At 36.5% G+C, this 21952-nt stretch overlaps 1 protein-coding gene across 1 annotated transcript in view; it reads left to right on the top strand.

Annotated features, from left to right (window-relative positions):
- Nucleotides 1-7303: 7303 nt before the first annotated feature.
- The window catches only part of LOC113229714 (integrator complex subunit 7), a 27828-nt gene continuing 13179 nt past the window's right edge, over nucleotides 7304-21952 (top strand). The window contains exons 1-11 of the mRNA XM_026463397.1: nucleotides 7304-7441; nucleotides 7515-7929; nucleotides 8892-9004; nucleotides 10099-10232; nucleotides 11040-11222; nucleotides 13615-13772; nucleotides 15561-15687; nucleotides 16327-16541; nucleotides 18432-18611; nucleotides 19498-19628; nucleotides 21800-21819. Coding sequence (XP_026319182.1) covers nucleotides 7354-7441; nucleotides 7515-7929; nucleotides 8892-9004; nucleotides 10099-10232; nucleotides 11040-11222; nucleotides 13615-13772; nucleotides 15561-15687; nucleotides 16327-16541; nucleotides 18432-18611; nucleotides 19498-19628; nucleotides 21800-21819 — 1764 coding nt within the window. The 5' untranslated portion in view covers nucleotides 7304-7353. The remainder of the gene's footprint in view (nucleotides 7442-7514; nucleotides 7930-8891; nucleotides 9005-10098; nucleotides 10233-11039; nucleotides 11223-13614; nucleotides 13773-15560; nucleotides 15688-16326; nucleotides 16542-18431; nucleotides 18612-19497; nucleotides 19629-21799; nucleotides 21820-21952) is intronic.

Genomic DNA, 21952 nt, shown 5'->3' with positions numbered 1-21952 from the left:
AAGTGAACGTATATCTTTTAAAATTCTACAATCTTCACATATTTGAAGCCAAAATAAAAGAAGATAAAGGCGATTATCGATTAATATCTTCAAAACATCTTCTAAGAAGTCTGGAGTCGTTAAAACATTACGCGTGGATAATTTTCAAGTGTTTAAAATCTTTCAAATTCAAAATCACTACCAAATACCTTCAAGCTCCTTAGGAGAGAAACCATAGAGTTCAAAATGATGAATATTAAATGTTAAAGAAGCGCAAAAAGGAACCTATTCTAATATCACACGTTCGTGGTAAAGTGTGAAAGGCACTGGTGCAATCAAAACATCGTGAAGTAATCTGCTTTAAACTGACAAATGGCGTGGACAGAATGCGTGCGCGCACGACGATCCGCCACAGATCGATATCTCGGTCTAATCCCCCACCTTTTGTTAGTGATGCCATGGTTTTTGAAAAATTACAGACGTAATTTTATTAAATTTTTGTTCCACATTTATGCAATGATTTAGCCATAAATAACATCTACTAACTGTATTCTATGTAAATAAGAAGGTAAGTCTTAGCTTGAGCTGTTTAATAGAGCCTTTGATAAAATATACAATTATATCCTATATTTTTGGTAGCACTATAGTGCTCCTAGCATCGAGTATATAACCAGAAATAGATACGAAATGTCATTTAATTTGTTTGAAAACTATTCTGCCATGTCATTACTGTGACAACTGCGCTCCGATTGGGTGTTGTCAACATTTTCACTTCTTATCGACCAGTTAACTTGAACGTTGCTATAATGGACGAAAATTGAAATATATCATATTTAATATTTAATTACCGATGAAATGTAATTCCGTTTGTTTTGTAATTAGATGTTTTGCTGTTTTTCCCACACCACTGAATAAAACTGCACGGCATTTGTTGGCCTGTCTATATTTCAGTGCAAACGGGAGTGGATATTTGTAAGAGCTGTATCGCTAATGTGTAATCAGGAATATATGGCCCTTATTTCGTCTCTATTTCTGGTTATATACTCGATGGCTCCTAGAAAGAGTTCGTCCAGAGAAGTACTGCCACCTTACCTATTTCTGCCGCCATGCAGTAATATCAGCATCACTGCATCCCAACTGTCAAGGTGCTGGTGAAGTTACAGGCACAATGGGACTTCATCAAGTGCAGTGGCAGTGCTCCGTAAAGCTTGGAAATTTAAAGCTCTTGAGTGGTACGGCATCCGTCTGATATGGACATGCGTGTCGCTTACCAACAGGCGCACGACTTCTTCGTCCATTTATATATTCGACTCGTATATATCGACACATCCGTAGAACAAAGATCTATGTGCAAGACTACTTGTTCTCAGGACAAAGTACATTTCGTTCGTTCCTTCTTCGCCGTGAGTGTCAGATCGAACGTTGTTCGATTTTATATTTCCGAAATGAAATAAGGTACATAAATTGTCGAAACACCTTTTCATAGGCCTTAGTTTGAATAACTAAATTATTCTCGTAACGTACCTACTTATTCTCTTGTCGCTGTATAATCACATCGGACTCTGTTCTTCGGATGAGTCGATATGTGTTTTTATTCAAAATATACCAATTTGAAAATTAACTTTGAAGTTTAAATATAGGTACTTATGACAATATATACAAAAATTAAAATATACAGAAATTGTAGGAATAATGACTTTAGCATAAAAGATGTCTGGGTATGTTTTACTTAAACTAATTCACGAAAAACAAATTAATAAATTATCCTTAAATGACATTTCACTTGGTCACACCAATTTAAAAGCGTCTGGCGTCAATTTTGACACCACCGGGTGCACAAAACCCTATTTATTATTTGCGTATTATTCATTGTAAATAAAAATATACTGCGAACCGTGCATTGTATCCTTGTCATTCTCATTGTCATTGTCGCATTATGTTGGGGGACTGTATTTTTTTAAAGCTGTGGATGTCTAAATTCGTTGGGATTAGTGGCGGAATACCAATGATTGCTATAGACAAATATTTGTATGACACTTATGCTATGATGAGACCTACGATCGCTCCTATTATTATCTATCTACAGTATGTCCCCAGTGCCTGTGTAATTTTATTCCCAGGGAGATTACGATTAGTTAATTTGCTCGTGTCAATTTAACTATTATTCTAAACCTTACTAATTGGATACTTTTTTAAAAGTAGAACCTCAGCTTAGATGACCTCTGTGGTCGAGTGGGTTGCACACCACTTACCTTTTTTTTATAATACAAAATGACGGGACGAACAAGTCGTGCGCCTGGTGGTAAGCGACACGCCTGTCCATAACAGTTGCAGTGTCGCTCATAGCAATTGCAAAGATTAGGGACACCGCCACTGCGCCCGTCACCCTGAGACATAAGTTGACAAGTCCCATGTGCCTGTAATTTCACCAAAATTGCTTGTCATGGTGTCACCATCTCTGATGTCCCCGCTTTGATCCCCGGCAGGGTCAATGTAAAATAACTAACTTTTCTAGATTGTCTCGGGTCTGGGTATTTGTGGTACCATCATTGTTTCCAATTTCTATAACACGAGTACTTTCGTAAGTATGTGTCTAATACGTATGTGTCTAATACGTATGTGAGTTGTCTAATATTTATAAATATTTATTATACATGTGCCATGCGAATTACTACCGCGACTATTACAGCTTTTTGTCATAAGACAAAGGTAAAGGTAAAGGTAATATTGTTTATGAGTTACTTAATAGAAACGCCACCGTTCTCTTACATATCTCTGTGCCTATTACTTAAATATCTATGTTACGTATATTTTTGAATGTTTATTTGCAATATCTCTCGCTAACGGTAAAAGAAAACATCGTGGTGAAACCCAGGTTTCGAAGTGATAATAAATTATCACTGATATTTATCATTGTAAATTATCATGACATTTAAAAAAATAATTGGAACAATAGAATGCTACCGCTAGCAATGTCACGCCAAGTGTTTTGTATTCGAAACGCATGTCAATCTCAAACAGCCACAAACCAAATCGTTTTTCCAAACATCTTTCGTTTTCTCTTTGTATGTCAACACTTTAAGACATGAAACTGTGAATCAGTATGGATTATTATCGAATATATACCGCATAATTATCAGAATATTGTCATGACTAATTATCAAATAAAATAAATATGAAGCCTTGGAAAACGTATCCACTAAAGATGTAAAGAAACGCGTGTCTAGTAATGGGGCGTAAGAGTTGACGATAGTGTTAAAAGTAATTATGAAAACTTCTACGAGTCTACATAAACTTTCTTTTTAATGAATCGAATTACCCTACCGAAACATTGAACTATATTTCTCCCATAACTTTACATATTTCAAAGTATACTTAACAATAAGATAAACTTAGATAATTAAGTTACTAAAATGAATAAGTTATGCGTATTTAAAGCAAAGTAATGCCACAACACATTATCTGATTCACCTCATAATCTTATCCTCATTACCCTATAATCCGAAGTTATCTACTTTTAAAAAAAACGCAGATTATAAATAATCCGCTCACAATGAATGAACGATTGTTAAACTACCACAGAAGCTATGAAATCTTTACCACAATCTTTTGTTGCTCCAACCTTGAACAAACTTTCGAAAATTACACCTTAGCTCTTCACTTTAAGGTGAGTTTCGAAGTATTGTAGCGTGATTGGAAGGCAAAGTTAATTTGGGCAAGTAGTAGCAAGTTTCCACGAAAGAACTTTTGTCCCGAACTGGGTTAATAGCATCCCTGTACGTAATGCTAACGTCGACTGTAGATTACTTGCGTATTTCTCACAACGCCCATTATTCTGAGCTTAAGCAAAATACCCAAAATATTGGTCTATTGAGCTTTTGTTAAAATCCGGAAGGACTAAGATAGTGCAGTCGCTAAACCATGGTTTAAAAGATTGGTTGTGTAACTTCCTTCGTTGGCTGTCGGAATTAAAACTAACTGAATTGAAACTGGGCAATTTACAATTTGGACCCCACAGTGTCTTTGAGAGATAACTTACACTAGCGTCACAGTACCTACATATTTTATGAAAATGTGTTTTTTTTTAAATAGTGACGACATAACATTAATGCGAGGAACAAAAATAAATCAAGTAGTTGTACTTGATAATCATCTTCCTAAATATAATAATTATTATAGATATAACAATGATTTTTTAAATATATCAACTGAACTAAATAACACGCATAGCATACGATACATTTTCCAAAAGGCTTTGATTTTCTTTGTAAAAAATAAATTCTAAAATAAAGCCCAGGCAAAATAAGCCGTATTATTACGGAAAAAAATTAAATTCGAACAGTGGCAGTATCAACCCTTAAGCCGATCGTAAAAAACTATATGTCCATGTAGTAACAGCGAATAACATGTTGTGCGTTTTAGATGATGCGACAAGCTAAGTACCGGACAAAATAACGCACATTAGGAGAGGCCAATGTCCGATGTGGCCTTACTACATGAAAAGGGTGCGAAATTATTATTTCAATAAAAAGTAGACATTTTCCTGACATTATACCAAAATTAGCTCCGAGAATCAAATAAAGAGATATTTATAAATCGAGTTCTTAGATTTTCGCTATTTATTTATTTGTTCATTATATGGACAACAAAACAGATAACAATCAAATTACATTGATACAAATTAAATATGATATAACAAAGTTCTGTATTAGATTGTAACCCTACTTACAGTTGACACATCATTCTAAAGTAACAAGAAAGAACTACTGTTAAATTTGCTATTAATTTGCTTATTTACTTAATACTAAAGCGCCAAGGCAATGGGTGAAAGTCTATACAAGTGCAAGTTAAAGCAACTCGTTTAAATAAATAGGTACCCTGGATCTTGGATCAAAAATGTCCAAATCTAAAAAAAAAATATTTGTCGCGTACATTAAAGCGAAAAAATAGTTTCATTTCTTAGGAGATATTCATAATTCAAAAATAGTAAAAATCGGTATAATCTTTGCTTGTGTGCGACAATGAATACACTATAAATGGAATAAAATGGCGTCGTGACCTAAAACAGCTAATTTCGCTATCAAGTTTTAGGTAAGTACTTTATGATTTATATAGATATAAGTATTAAGGATATAAGATATTTCTGATAGGCGGCGAAACAAAATCGGCCTGTAGTTGGTCTCGTATATACAAAAGATCATTGGGCATATAGATATTTTTCAGGGGTTTGAAAACGTTTTTTACACTTTAACTTGCTATAATATTTAGCATGTATGTAGGTAGTTGCTATCACTAAAAATATGACATTTAAAAAAAAACAAACACTTGAAAATATACAGCCTTAATTTTAAACCTCTATTCCCACTAGTTCAGTTGACTAAACTAATAAGAATGAGATTTTTTCCTCGTTTGTTCAGTTGAAAATAAAATAAGCTTTTGCCCTGGTTTAGTAGATTTTTTTTTATTTCCTCTATTCCCACTTGTTCAGTTCTCCAAGTCAACGTGAATTTATGTTTTATTGTTTTTCAAATTCAAATTTTTTTCAAAATCAAGTGGCCAGCGTTAGACTAAGTTAAAAATAATGAATATACATAGGAGTATACTCGTAAAGCACTTCAGAGCCCAAAATAAAGGCCCCATGTTGGTGGGACGACAAGTAAACAGCAAATTACTCGTCGCGCCACCAGTGGGTCACTACGATGGTACTACGAATCTGGTAGTGTATCAAGCACATAGGTAAATGAAGACGAGGACCAAAATTGCATCATTTCGGTCAACAGAACAAACGATAAAAAAAAACCTTATTAGTTCAGTCCACTGAACTAGTGGGTACAGACCAATTTTAATTTAGTATACTAATAGGATTTACGTAGACAGGAACGTAATTCATTTTAATTGTAAGGAAATATAGCACTTACGTAAATCAAGGATGCTAAAGAAGGAAGAAGGCACTTAATACTAAAATAAAAACAAAATTACGACACGACGACGGCGACGTGCCGATTTTACGCCGGTCTTTATCGGTGGCGTTGTGTCGTACGACATAAGAAGTTTAATTTTACATAACAATGGATAATAATTACCTAATGTTCTTTGACTTTCATTAATAGACCTTAATTAACTAGGAATTATAGGCGCCATTTACCAGTATAATTACCCAAAACGATTTATGAACCACATCCATCTATTACAATTAAAGAAAAAACTTTTTAAATATGTTTACGTATATCTTTACGTTTATGGCAGCATTTAACATCAAGAATTTCGGTCCGATCCAGCAATCTGTGTGATTAGTCGCCGTCCGGTGAACACGGTAATTTGCTAATGGCGGCATACACTCGCAATTACTCGCTTTGACAACTGAGCACCATACCAACTGCTTTGTAATCAAACGTCTAAGTCCTAATTCCATGTAATTGAGGTGTTGTGTTGCGAAGCGAGACTATGTTAATGGAGTATCCGATTTTAATAGTATATAAGTTGGGCCAACCTGTGAGAATATCGATGGAGGAAGAAAAGACGGACGACAAATCAGGACAAATAGAGATGAAGATAAATTTAGGATGGTAAAATGGTAAAAATCCAACGGAAGGTTGGATTATAGTAAAGATACTTGAGAAATCAAGACCAAAAAGAATAACCTTAAAATGATCTAGATAATCCAGAACACATACATATGGCTTTCTTCCTACAAACATGAAAATACGTACAAAGAGTAGATCAATAACAGTCTGGTTTATAATATAACATGACACGACACAGTCAATCTCATTATCTGCCATCACTTCTTTTATAGGCACGAAAGTTATTTTCGGCAGAATTCCTATTTTAAAAATAAGACCTATGAAATATTTGCAAGTACTCTTATCTGGGAATAAAAATTATTCACATGTTCTTCAAGCGACGCCTGAAACCTCATTTTAACTGGACTATCTAATACTGGAATAAGTTTGACTTTGGTATTCATCATTTCAGGGATTTTGATATACTTTGAAAAAACTTGACATTGGCGATGTTCGCCATAATAAAGTTTGTAAAAATAGTACATAAATCCTAAGAACGGCAGCACCAATAAGCAAACAAGAAGGAATTAAACGAGACTTATGCTGCCATCTAATTTGACTATAAGAAAACAATTTTTGTTGTAGTAATATCTCTTACGACAGATGGCAGCAACGGCGTAGAATTGCGTTTTTGTCGATTAATATACGTTAAAAATAAAAAATAGAAAGATACAACGGAATGTTTTTTTTGTAGGACGCTATTTCACTTGTGCAATTACACTATGTACTTTTTATTAAAAATAAACAAGCATTGCTTGGCCGACGTTTGTTGTTTGTTTTCACTAAAAATCTTTGATATAAATACGATAAGATGATCGGTGTGAGACTAAATACGTTCAATGATAATTCTGGAGAGCCCGAGCAAGATGCTAACTCAGCATTGACTGAATTAGACAAAGGTAAAATATCAACATAACCTTATTATTGTTTTGCATTTGACCGGAGGTTGATTTAAATCTATTGTTTTTCTAGGACTACGCTCCGGCAAAGTAGGCGAACAATGCGAAGCGATAGTTCGCTTCCCTCGTCTCTTCGAAAAATACCCCTTCCCTATACTAATCAACTCCTCTTTTCTGAAACTAGCTGATGTTTTTCGAATGGGCAACAATTTCCTTCGACTCTGGGTTTTAAGAGTGTGTCAGCAGAGTGAGAAGCATTTGGACAAGATTTTGAACGTTGACGAGTTCTTAAGACGTGTGTTCAGCGTTCTACATTCAAACGATCCTGTGGCACGAGCGTTAGCGCTCAGAACTCTTGGCGCTGTGGCGGGAATAATCCCAGAAAGGCAGAATGTTCATCATGCTATACGGAGAGGCTTGGACAGTCATGACAATGTTGAAGTTGACGCTGCCATTTATGCTACTACGAGATTTGCTGCCCATTCAAAGTAAGTAATAATAAAAATAATGTGTCATACAAGCATTTTACCAAGGACTTCCCAGAACTCCCAGACCACAACCAATTTAGAAGAGTTCATTTCCTAAATTGGTCATTCTAGGAATTGACCTGAGATCTTCTCCATCTGCATCTGCAGTTGAAACCATTAGGCCCTTGAGGCCCTCATGCGTTATATCATCATCAACAACTCATTAAATTGTAATTGGAAATAAATTGCATCGATCAATAAAATGCACACATGAAATGTTTTTGATAGTTGTTCTTTGTCACTTTTTTATAATACAGCTTAAAACGTTAACATCCCAGTCAAATTTAGTGTAACTTTAATAGCTATTAGGTTTGACTTGGGAGAACCTGTAAGCCTAAGGTCATAAATTCACAACGGTGTGTGGTGCGTTCAGTAAGATTTTCAAGTTTTGTACGTACATCATGTGTTCTGCTGGATATATCCGCACAACATACATGCAAGCCCAGAACACCCCACTTTGTGGAATTTGCGGCCTAGACACTGTTTTTTTATAAGGTTTGTTTTTGTACCTTATAATTTGTATCTTCTGTTTTTATGTTTTTGTATGAAAGAATTTTGTAGAGAGAAATTTTATTATTATTGTCTATCCCGTCAGTGGGCACGGGTGTCCTTTAATAATAGTAATTAGGCACAATGCTGGCTGGCCTGATACAAGTAGGGGGCTTCACATGTTTTCCTAGAACAGTAAACCAAGAAGGTTTACCACCTGACGGTAGCTTGCCACCACACACAATGTTATATATTTGAAAAGAATAAATATAAGAACATACGCTAAATATAATGGTGACTAGAAGTTTGGACACTTGTGTCATGTTAAGTATTTTCCCCAAAAGTTTTTTACTTTCTTTCACAATTCATCACCATACTTTTTTCCAATGAACAGTGTGATATTGAAGGAACTTTCATAAAATTTTCCATTGCAGTGTGTTTGCAGTGGCAATGTGCAACAAGCTGTCTGACATGGTAGAGTGCGAGAGCACAGGAGCTGAGAGACGTGCCAAGCTTGTACGGGCTCTGAGGACTGTCCATGGAGGAGGTGAGACCAAAGCTTTAATCCAGTATGTAACAGGAGAAAGGAGATGGCTTGCCTCAGTTTACATCCCTTATCTCTAATATAACCTTTTAATAATGTTGCCTTTTCCCTGCCTCATTGTGACCTGTGTATTGATACGGTATGGTGTGACGTGCTAGTGTCCACAACTCAAGCATAACATTAAGTGATTTCTTTACTTTTAAATATGGAACCTGTAATATACTTAAAAACAGAAAGCATCTATGTACGATATGATCGAGTGGGAGGTATCAATGCATTATTACAATACCAACTTTACAGAAAAAATAGGAACGGTAAAAACTGCAATAACTCTAATATTACTGAAAAAATAGGCACAGTAAAAACTTCAATAACTACGCCTACTACAAAGACAATAGAAATAAATTAACCTGTATTTTTTAACATCGTAAATGAATCGTCATTTACTTAAAAAGTTTCCAAAAAAATGTGAAATACCCTATTACTTTTTTTATTCAAGTAAGAATTAATTTGCTCACCAATTTTAAAGAAGTTAGCACTATTATTTGGGTAAAAAATTTTAATCAACTGACAAGTATATCACACTAAAACTTTATAATAGTGACTGTAAAATTAAAGAAAATCTTTCCTTCTCCATCACCCTTGTTCTCTGATCTTTGTTTAATAATTGTAACAAATTAGAGGAGTACTTTCACAAAATTAATTCAATATCATGATGAAACATTCTGACATTCAATAAAACTTAATTATTATTATTAAAATGTCATCTCTAGCCAGCGGCTGGTAGCCGTAAAGGTACTGAGTAAAGGAAAACTTTCATAGATTCCCACAGATGACAAGTGCAACAAACACATGTAAAAATACATGACATCCGTTGGTTCGTTCCATGGCTTAGTTGGCATAGCGTCGGGCTCAGTTTGCTAGGAGACGTTAGTTCGAATCCAGACGGATCTAAGTGTTCGATCTTTATATTAATAATTATAACAAACTAGTGAAGTAATTTCACACAAATTATGTTTGTCAGGAGGTTCATGGTCTATGCCTGCCCCAGTGGGAGACAGGCGATATGATATTTATGTATTATGTATCTTCAACAGCTATTCGTGCCGAAGGGGTGTTAAAACTTCTTCGCTCCTTGCTAGAACGGTTCCCGTCTTCGAGCTCCGTTCGTGCCGCCATCACAGCGTTGACTGCGATTGCTGCTGACACTGTTGTGCATGTACCTGATCAGGTATTAAATTACTATATTGAAAGCTATTAAATAGCATCACGTTTAGGAATTTTTATTATTGTAATATACTTTATTGGAAAGGATATAAAGAACAAATGTAAAGTTGAGATAGAGAGAGAGTCAATGGAATCCACTATATTATGAGTACTATATAATATGAGTTACGTAGCAGTACAGTTCCGTGTTAGTATGCCCAGGGAAATACTGCCACCGTACCTATTTCTGCCGCCAAACAGTAGGTGAGCACTACGTCGTATTAGGGGGTCGATTCACAACCTTACGATAATTCACTTGTCGACCGATTCCTTTTCATTTTTATTCACAACACCCGAATCGAACGTCAAACTCCTATTCGGAACCGAACCGAAATGACGTCACACCCGTACGATTACTCGAACTTCTCGACCGGCAAACGCTACAAACGTTATTCTGAACACTGTTACCGAATGAAAGCCACTGAATGTCCTATGGTTTACAAAGCAAGAACGTATTATGGTAATCTCTTTTAAATTAAGTCGGGATTTGTTCAATTTTATTAATTTATTTTAATTTTATGATTTATATGAAATCGAATCGGTCGACAACTGAGTTAACGCAAGGTTCTGAATCGACCCCAATCGGGATCCAGTTTCGAATTCGAGAAATGACGGTCCGATATACGTATTTTCTGCTGGTGATATATATATATATATATATATATATATATACGTGCTGGTGAAATTTGAAATAGGCACAGGCGACTTATCGACACGAATCACGACTTGTTCGTCCCGTCACTTGACATCTTAAAAAAAAAACCTTTTGCAGGTGGAACTCCTTCTCGACATCGCGATGAAAGATGCCCGTTCCGCAGTCCGACGCGCGGCCTTGGTGGGCCTACGCAAACTCGCAGAACACGCGGCGCTATGGCCAGCAGAGTGTATTCGACAGCTCGTCTTATGCGCTGACACGCAGCATACGCACGCCATGCTCTGTTTGGAGGTCATGCAGGTTAGGTTTCACGACAATAATACATGTGATCATATCGCACTGCTATTACAATAGTGTTGTAACTCAAAATATGTGAAATTTAATATTATATCATTACTGAACGTAAAATTTGATTCTCTACACGTCAAAAAAACCGTTGTTAGAATATTGTAAGAAACAATAAAAAAATATCTACTTAACTCCAAAAGAGACACACTTTATGTGAGCTTACGTAAAATTACTTTTTCCATTTTATTTTAAAAATACATTTGAGAAATTGTTTATGTGTCTATAATAAAGTATAACATATAAATTTTAATAATTTTTTTACGGGAAGTGAGTAATTCATTTTTCATCGATTCTAAAAAAGTCCTCTTTTTGAGTTAATGCACTATTGTATTAACAGTGCGATATGTCAAAAGTGCATCAAGAAACTCAGGTGCGAGACTGGATTTGAACCCACAGCCTCTACTAGGGTGGCGGTAGGTTAAACCATTAAGCTACCAAGGCTTAAGAAACAAAGTTTTCTTTTAGATGAATAACATAACATTTTATAAAACAAAAAACCGACCAACGCAAGCGAATAAGAAATGTGTTCCAATTAAAATACATGTATCAATACTAGGCATAAATGCGACCACAATATTTTGTTATTATTATTACTTTTATTTTCTTTGTTAATAGGATATATAGATATTTATTAATCTTTCAAAATAATAATATAGTTATTAATACAAAGATCGAACACTCAGAAAAAAATCCTTCGATCACATAACAAACTAGTGGAGTAATTTCACAAAAAATAATTGAATATCAATTCAATAAAAATTTAATTAATACAGTGAATAGCGACATCTCTCGCCAGGACTGGTAGCTGTAAAGGTACTAACTGGGTGATAAATCTGTTATAGATTTCTCATAGATGGCGCTACGACTTAAAAGTCGTTGAAAGACCAAGTACAAAGACACGACGCAAGCACATAGAAAAATTCGTAAGGTCCGTTGGTTCGTTCCGTGGTTTAGTTGGTATAGCGTCTGGCACGGTATCCAAGAAGACGTCGGTTCGAATCCAACCGGATCGAAGGAATTTTTTCTGAGTGTTCGATCTTTGTATTAATAATTATAACAAACTAGCGGAGTAATTTCACAAAAAATAATTGAATATCAATTCAATAAAAATTTAATTAATAATAATATAGTATTACAATGGTTTTTATATAAAACTCTTATTGAGTTTGTGGCTTTTTTGTTATTGAGTTTCACGTGCAGAAAGATAGTGATTTTCTTAGCTATATAAATTAAAGACTGTTTAAAATGTCACTTATCGTCGCCTAACTTACTCAAACTCGTATCTTCAAGCACAAAGTTACTGAAATGTAAAAAATGGATTGTATATACAAATTTTGCAGGCTGATGTCACATCGCATTTCCTTTATATTCACATACTGGCTTTTACCTGTTCTTAAAGTAATGCATACAAATTAACACCCTTGATCAGAAATTTAAAATATATTTAAAGTTTTGCCGTCTCCTGAATAATCACTCTTTATACGCTACAAGTGAGATATTAAGGCATTGATTTCTTAATTTTCAACAGCAATTTAGTCTTCAAATTAATTATAATATAATTATAATATCAATACGCTACGTAATCATAATCTTCAGTTAATGTATGTATCATATATAAATATATTGTCGGAAATTGTAACTAATTTTTATCGCTGCAGGATTTTATCATCACCGTTTGCCATTTTTCTATCTATTCGAATCAGTGCGTATAATCAACGCTGTCGGCCGTCGCGTCAAGTGAGTGAGCGTTAAGATAGAACTACTGACTCTAGGAAAACAGTTCGTTCGCGATTTTCATACATTCATACTCTTAAGTTCACTCTGCAAAATACTACAACAAGCCAGCAGATATACACTTTTAAAGATTCCTGCTGTCTCTCGCTAGACGGTGCTCACAGTACTAAACATTATAACAATTATTCTTCACTGTCACATGTATATTAGGTTTGTTTGTCATATGTATGATTCATATTTTGGTTAATTTACCGCATTCGTGAATTTCGTTTTCCTCAAAAGTTGATTGGTAGAGAATGCTTTTAGCATTAAGTCCGCCTTTTGCACCGTTTTGTGTTGTCAATAAAGTTTAATAGACTACGTTACGACGTTATGTGATTTTACGTTTAAACGCACACACTCAACATAGCCTCGCATTAGGGAAACCACAAATTACTCCCAAACTCACGAGAGAAATAAATATAGGCCATGCAAATATTTCTCCCGGCCCGGGAATCGAATCTGGGACCTCTGCGTGGCAATCCGGCAAGGTAACCGTTCGGCTACCCACGGAGGCAGTAAACAGTAAACAGGCGAAATAAAGACGATGGGCTTCGCCGGTGGCCCTCAGATTCTGGTGCAGTGCCCCGCCGTGTGCGCGGCGGCGGGCTCGCCCCCCGGCGGCGCGGCCAGCGCGCTGCGCCAGTACTGCGGCGACGCCGCGGTCAGCGCCGACCTGCGGCAGGCCGCCGTCGCGGCCGCCGTGCTCACCAAGATCGTGGTCCACTGGTGAGGGTCTTCCTGGTCTTTTTGACACGCCTATCCGTAACAGTTGCAGTGCCACTCGGAGCTTTAGATCGCAAAGATCTTATGGGTAAGGGAATTCAATCCGGATAAGCTGTAATTTAAAAAATCCGGATTTTCATTAGATCTTGAAATCCGGATTTTCAAATTTAATCCGGATGTTTTTTGTATTTAAATTCACGCGTCCGCAAACAAAATTTTGGAACGTTACGCAACAGAACCCTCAGCAGGTTAAATAATAAAACAATTTTATGATCTTTTTTAATTCAAAGAAAAAATGTTAAAATATTTCTAAACCCTTTTTTTTACATTTTATTGACATACGACGCTACGTACTGGTGTACTTGTTAAACTTTTTTGTTCTTGTATTTTTTCTATGTTATTGTATTATGAAATATTTAATGGCTTATGTTTAGTAATTTTTACACATATTATTAAAGAAGACTGATTTTCAGATTGAGAATGTCCTATGCGTAATTTTTTTTTATATATAATAGACACACGCTTGGCCACAATCTCACCTGATATTAAGCCACGATTTTAAATTAATAATTTATTTAATAATAAATTAGTAATTTCGAAGAACTAGCAGGATTCCGCCTCGGCCTCTCCACCAACGGCCATCGCATGCGTTTAACGCATGGTCGTCGAAAAAAGTCATGAGTATGACCTTCCCGGTCTACCTGGCCTTCGTCGATTATACAAAAGCTTTCGACGGTATATCGCACCATTCTTCCTTCACAACTCTACAACCATCGAGTATATAAACAGAAATAGAGACGAAATAAGGGCCATATATTCCTGGTAACACATTAGCGATACAGCTCTTATAAATATCAACCCACGTTTGCACTGAAATACAGACAGGCCAACTACTGACCTGTGTGTACGTCTCCGTATATTCCAAAAAATATTTTGTATTTATTGTAATAAAGATAATATCTCTAACAATGCCGTGCTGTTCTATTCGGTGGTGTGGGAAAAACAGCAAAACATCTAATTACAAAACAAACGGAATCACATTTCATCGGTAATTAAATATGTAATTTTGCAATTTTCGTCCATTATAGCAAAGCGCAAGTTAACTGGTCGATAAGAAGTGAAAATGTTGACAACACCCGTCAATTGTTTCGAATACGGGCTGGCCAATCGGAGCGCAGTTGTCACAGTAATGATATGGCAGAATAGTTTTCAAACAAATTAAATGATGATTATAACTAGTATCAGGTATGGTATCAGGTATTCTTACCACGGTATGACTTTTTTTTTCCCGATATAAACCTGATACTAGTGATAATTAATCATTTAGTGAATAACCACGAAAGTCTTAAAATCTATAAATTAAATTATATTTCGCCTCTTTTTCTGGTTATATACTCTATGTCTACAACCAACAAAAAAATAGCCCCAAATTATATCCAACTCATAAGCAATATACAGTTTTCCGAAAAAAACCGGACTATCCGAATACGCTGCGAAATCCGTTTTTGAAATCCGGATTTCAAATATACTACGGATTTACATTCCCTTATGGGCACTGCCACTGCGCCCGTCACCCTGACACATTAGTTGACTATTACCATGTGCCTGTAATTCCACCAGCACTGTTACCCTTCCAAACCAGAACGTACTAATGCTCATATTACTGCTTGGCGGCAGAAATAGGTAAGGTGGCAGTACTTACCTGGACGAACTCTTTCACAAGGACGTCTACTGCTACTGATATTATATAAAATTTAATGTTAAATTGTTATTTCATTATTGTTGTTATAGCTATGAAGAGAGCCTGCCAGTGGAAGGAGCCGATCTGATGTTGGCTCTAGAGTCGTTAGTCATTGCAACAAGTTTCCCAAGCGGACAGAACAATACCAAACCTTTGAGGATGGCCTTGCAGTGCCTGGTGAGTTGCACCACCGCCAGAAATGATAGATTTTAAATTCAGATTTAGTAATTTTCACTGCACACATCAGTGTGTCTTCAGTACTACCGAGAAATGTTGACCAGTGCGACGAGGACGGTTTCAAAATGGTGGTACGGAAAAAAGTACACCAGCCCTAACTTTAGTGGCACGGCCCCGACTAGCCCTAACCATTTACTGCGTCCAGCGATACCGACGACGTTGTTATACGTGTCAAGGCTTCATTACTTTACACAGTCTTTGGATATTGTGGAGTATATACGGGTAAAAGCCAATATATACTCCCCTGAGGGTCGAGCAGCTGGAGAATTTTAATTCATTTGTGGTGAGAATACCAACTCAACTTCTGTCACCTTCGTGAAGGATGCGTTTGGCCGAAGGGTGTCATGTACCGAAGTTTCCGAGGCCGGCTACCGGATACCCACGTTGCGTTACACGTCACAGACAATACGTGTAAATAGTAATTAATGTTTTATTATATTATGTATGTTAGTCTATAAGGTATGTATTTATTGGTATTTGTAACTTGAATATAAATAAATAAATAGAAATATCAACGTCATTATCAATGACGAAGATTTACAATTTATGTAAAAATTAGACTTGTTTCTTTTTATCCAGGTACAATTAAGCAACGCCGAACCAAAGGTGTACGCGGCTCGTACAGCAACAGTCCTAGGTTCTCAGCTTCAGAACTGCAATTGGAAATACGGCGGAGTTCGCCTTGCCTCGCTGCTCGAAGCGCTTGCAGCGCTTGGCGGTGGTACTCATTGCCCGGAGTCTATTGCGCCTGCCATGCCAGCTCTGCTGTCTGCGTTGGATTCGGCCGCTGAACAGTAATTATTTTGTATCGGTTTCGATTTGAAGTCAGTGACAACGGTCTGTGACAATCCTGTACACTGGCTGATCTGGAGTCAGAACCTGAACTTAGAAAGTTCCTGTGCACGCACAGGTTATAGTACCCTTCTCGTATACCCTAAGATTCTGTAGGGAGGGCCACTATAATCAAACTTATGTACAAAGACTAACTGCCTTTAACTGCCTCCGTGGCCGAACGGTTACCATGCCGGACTGCCACGCAGAGGTCCCAGGTTCGATTCCCGGGCCGGGCGAAATATTTGTATGACCTACATTTATTTCTCTCGTGAGTTTGGGTGTAATTTGTGGTTGTCTATGTGTGTGTCCATGGCACCGGCGACACAGGGTTTCCCTAGTGCGGGGCTATGTTGAGTGTGTGCGTTATTATTATTATTATTATTATTATTATTAAAGAAAGGGGATGTTTATCCGAGTCGAAGAACCAAAGGCTATATTTACTATCCCTAACTATATTTAGTATACTTCTTATGATACCGAGTGATGAGACGAACGTGTCGTGCGCCTGGTGGTAAGCGACACGCCTGTCCATGACAGTTGTAGTACCACTTGTAGCTTCAAATCATAAGAGACATAAATTGAAAGTCAAAGTAATTTCACCAGGGCCCTTACTGTCAAAACCGAATCACAGTAATGCTCACGTTACTGCTTGGCGGTAAGAATAGGTAAGGTGGCAGTACTTACCTGGACAAACTCTTTCACAAGGAGCTCTACTACTGCTATTTAAATCTATCTATGGAAAAAAATCTAAATTTTAGGTTATGACCAGGGATCGGAATAGGTAGAGATTTTTACCTAAACTTCGAGGAACATGACAGAAAATGTAAACTGCCTTACGACAATATTTTTTAGGTCCTGGACCTGTTCGGGATTCGGGAAATCACTTCTTAACTCAGTCACAAAAATTGACGTAATTTAACACTATATTTATTTTAACTTTGCGACACAGTGGGTCGGATCAGCGATATTGCGGACATTGAAATTTTTTCACGATACCTCTCTAAAAAAATGCCAATCGAGAGATCCTATTGTCCTAATTAAATATTGTCGTATCACATTGTGCCATAAATCTAATAGTTTAGTAGGAAGAAAATAAAATGTGTATTTTTGTATGGGACCATACCTTTAGTGCCCCATCGTTACAAAATCTTAGTCGATCCAGTCTTGGTATCACTACAGACGTATTGTTAGACCTATCTTCTATAAATTTGCACACTAAACGCGCGCCCAAACCTGCCTATTCACTACTTATATTGCACATTTTCTGACGCGTATATGTGATATGACAATATTTAATTAGGACAATAGGATCTCTCAATTGGCATTTTTTAGAGAGGTATCGTGAAAAATCCAATCTCCGCATTATCGCTGATCCGACCCACTGTGTCGCAAAGTTAAGACAAATACCGTGTACCTGCCTGTCCCCAATTACGTCAATTTTCAATGTACTTCAGTGATTCCCCGAATCCCGAACAGATCCAGGACCTAAAAAATATTGTCGTAAGACAGTCTCCATTTTCTGTCTATGTTCCTCCAAGTTTAGATAAAAAACTCTACCTATTCGGATCACTCGTTATAACCTACCTAAATTCAGATTCAGGCAGTCTGAAGATGGTTCTAAAATTTCTCACTAGACGCCACTAGCGGTTCTGAATGCCGAAAAATCCAGTACAAAGATCTTTAAACACATAGTATAATTTCGACAAGTCGATAACTTGACCCGTAACAATTGACAATTGGTAAGAACAATACTACGGTGCAGTATGGTCGTGAATTCAAATCTCATCGGGGCGAAAGCTTTTCTGTGTGTTCCATCTTTGTATCAATAATCAAAACCAACTTTCCTATAGAGAACTAGATGAGTCAAACGGTGGCACGTCTCTGGTACTCCTATGCACTGTGATCTTCCAAGAGCGAGCTGGCAAGTCCCTCAGCTGCAAGATCAACAGCGCTTGGGAGGAACGAGTCTTGAGTGCCGTTCAAACTGCAGACGGCTGGACTAGATACAGGGTCGCCAGAGCGGCATTGAGGTAACTTTTGCTTTTTTTTATATACTATCAAGTGACGGAAAGAACAAGTCGTGCGCCTGGTGGTAATCCAAAACAGTTGCAGTGACACTCACAGCTTTAAATAGAAAGATCTTAGGGGCCCTGCCACTGCGCCCGTCACCCTGGGACATAAGTTGACAAGTACCATGTGCCTGTAATTTCACCAGCACCCTACCCTTCAAAACCGGAACACAGTACTTCCAGTACAAGGCATTAAACAAGAAAGACTTGGTCAATTATCAAATCAAATTTCTTAGTTTAATCAAAGGTGGCGCTGTACGTATAAGAGATATTAAAACGAGAAAGAATTTCGTAGGGTCTGCCGACTCGTTCCCTAGTTCAACTCGGAGAGCAATAGCCCATCGTTTGCTAATGTTGCAATCAGGAAGTTTTAACAAAATTAATTTTAGAATTTTACGCACTTATCTACCAGAACCAACTGGGCATCGACTGTAATTCTATGAGTCTAGCAGTGGGATGTATTATGTATACAAGGTGTGCAAGGAATTCCCTTGAAATCGATGTCGTTGACTGGCACATTATTATCGAGTTAGTTTTATTAAACTTAATAAAAATTCGTTCAATAAAATAATTTGTAAACTTAATGTAGCGTAAATTGGAATGTTTTCTTTGTAAAATTAAAAATAAGGTATTTAATTAATAACTATTGTAACTATAGTGAAAAAATAGGGTGGTTTGCATTAATATTAGACATAACTGGTTGAAGACTGTACCACCTCAGTCAACCGTGACCATGTGACCTGTAAAGGGTCCGAAACGTCGGTTTGTTTGAAAAAACAAATATACGCGATTTAAATCCGGAAAAATAGTTTCATTTTCTATGGCACATTATTATTAAAATTGGCAGATACGGTCACCACAGACTTGCAGCAGATATCTTGAAGCGTTTGTCCGAAGAAGCGCCTAGCGAATCGGCCCAGCGCTGGCTTACTGCGTTGTACCGCGCTGCTGCAGCCGACGCGAAACTGATTGAGGAAGGTCAGTTATGAAACGGTGTTTTCAGGTATAGAATCTGGTTCACAACCACCAGTAACGGAGGTGCATTATAATGTATGGTTGTAGTTTCAAATTTAAAAACAGATTTTGACTTGTTAATATAATTTAAACTTTATCTTGTTGGCATATCGTTGAAAGTTTAATACTTGTATTCGCAATTACATATTTGTTGTTGTCTTCGCGGACATAAAGGAGTAGTGATGAAAGAGACTCAGTCTTTTAAGGCGTTTTATAACGACTCGACTCCATTTTACAGTATACGAGTTTTTATTAATAAGACCCAGTTGTTATACTAAAAGAGTCAAAAGATTTAAACGACTCGAGTTGTTTGCAAAGGACTTCTATTTTATGTCTTATTAAACCCGAAGTTTTGTAAATAAAAATGACGTAAGTAGTATGTAGTAAATAATGAATAGAATAGAATAGAATCGTTTATTTCATGTTATCAATGTCACAATATTACAATTGGAAATACAATGTCAAGGGATAACTATGATCGTCAGTAACAAAATAATAATAATGAATATAAAACAAAGTAGTATAACTACTGCTTGTCGAATAAAATAAAATTAAAATTGTTTCAAAAGAAACTCATCGACACTGTACAATTCAATATCCAATAAAAGGATTTTTAGTCGGGTACAAAACGTTTCATCGTTTGTAACACTTTTCAGGTCTGTGGGTAGATGTTCGTAGAATCGGGGACCTATTACCCGCGGATTTCTAGTTGCAAGTTCGGTACGGTGGGCAACGGATTTTAGTGTTTGTTTAATGACGTTTAAATAAAATAAGTAAATACTTATAATAAAAATCGTAAAATACCTTGTGGGTAGAAATAAAATCACGCCATACAGCTCACGAATCGCGACTCCCGAGGCTATGAAGCGCCAGTCGTTTTAGTCCTATAAGTCTTTTAAGCTTCCTAGGGTTAAAAGACTTCGAAGTCTTCAATTTTAGTCTTATGACTCGAGACTTGAAGGTTAAAAGTCTGAACTAGTTGTGAGGCGTTAAAAATTAGTCGAGGTTTTTTAAAAGGCCTTAAAAGACTGAATCTCTTTCATCACTATAAAGGTGCTTCAGCGAAACCCAAAAATACTTGAAACTATTTAATACCGAAAATTAACATAAAAATAAAATGAAACTTTAAGTAAATGCTTATCGTACGAAGGTGATTTTGAAAGTGACCTCTTTTGCTATGCGTTGGTAGACCTTAAAAATATTTTGCAAACATAAACGCCTGTTACAACAGTTATAGCAACACTGCACTTTGAAGTTCAAGCAGCAACGGTTTTGAAAGGCTCTTAAGCCTGAACAGTTGTACTTGGACGGACAGACAAACATGCAGACACAGACAAAACTGGTCGTCTACACATGGAGTCAAATAAGTCTGTTTGACTCCTTCGATGTGTGTCGAGAAACCGACCAGCGCTCGGTAACGCGTGTTTGGTGTTTGTTTTTAAACCCGGTAGAAAAAACAATGGAAGTGCTTTAAGCCTCGATTACTATTGGAACTGCTGTAGCCATAACGCACACAAACAAATAATAAACATTACGAAATCTTTAATGATTACTCATAGTTTCTAATTTTAAAAGATGTGACAAATTCTGATGTGTTAATATAATTTAAACTTTACCCAGTTGCTATTTGGTTGAAAGTTCAATAACTTTATTGAAAATTTGGATGTTTTGATTTTATATTAAAATTTTATTCAACGTGGTGCCATCTTTCGGCCAATAGCTGGACTACGACGAACGATTAACATCTGAACGAATAGAAAATAGTATCTTCTCGACAACATATGCCTTCTTTAACGCACATATTATATAATGGATTTTATTTCGATCAATTAAGTTTAAAATTAACAAAACACTCTGATGCATTTTTTTGTTAAACTTTTGTTCGCTACAAGCGTGGAAAATTCGAGATGTTTACTTAGATCTCCAAAAGATAAAACTCGACCTTATTGCCCTGGGATAATGTTTATTTTCGTTTGTTACTGTGCAAAACATCAATTAGTTAAACTGAAAATGAAGTATTCATTAAAATAAAGGCTTATCAATGATAAGAAATACTACAACGGGTACTATTTTTGATGCGGCTATCATGTTTGCACTCCAAAAAATGACACAACCATACCATATGTCGCGTGCAGTCTACGCGACATACGGCATGGTAAGTCTTTATTTTAATGAATTTTCAATGGACGATCAGACTGACAGGCCACAAAGACAGACTTACTAGACTGACAGGAATTCGAAATTAGACCGACTTTCTTTGACAAAGCACGACGAGGGCAGTCCCACTT

Source organism: Hyposmocoma kahamanoa, unplaced genomic scaffold (assembly GCF_003589595.1).
Source record: "Hyposmocoma kahamanoa isolate Upper Pololo Valley unplaced genomic scaffold, ASM358959v1 62, whole genome shotgun sequence".
Classification (NCBI taxonomy): domain Eukaryota; kingdom Metazoa; phylum Arthropoda; class Insecta; order Lepidoptera; family Cosmopterigidae; genus Hyposmocoma; species Hyposmocoma kahamanoa.
Note: the sequence above shows the minus strand (reverse complement) of the source record. Positions and strands in the feature narration are given on the sequence as shown.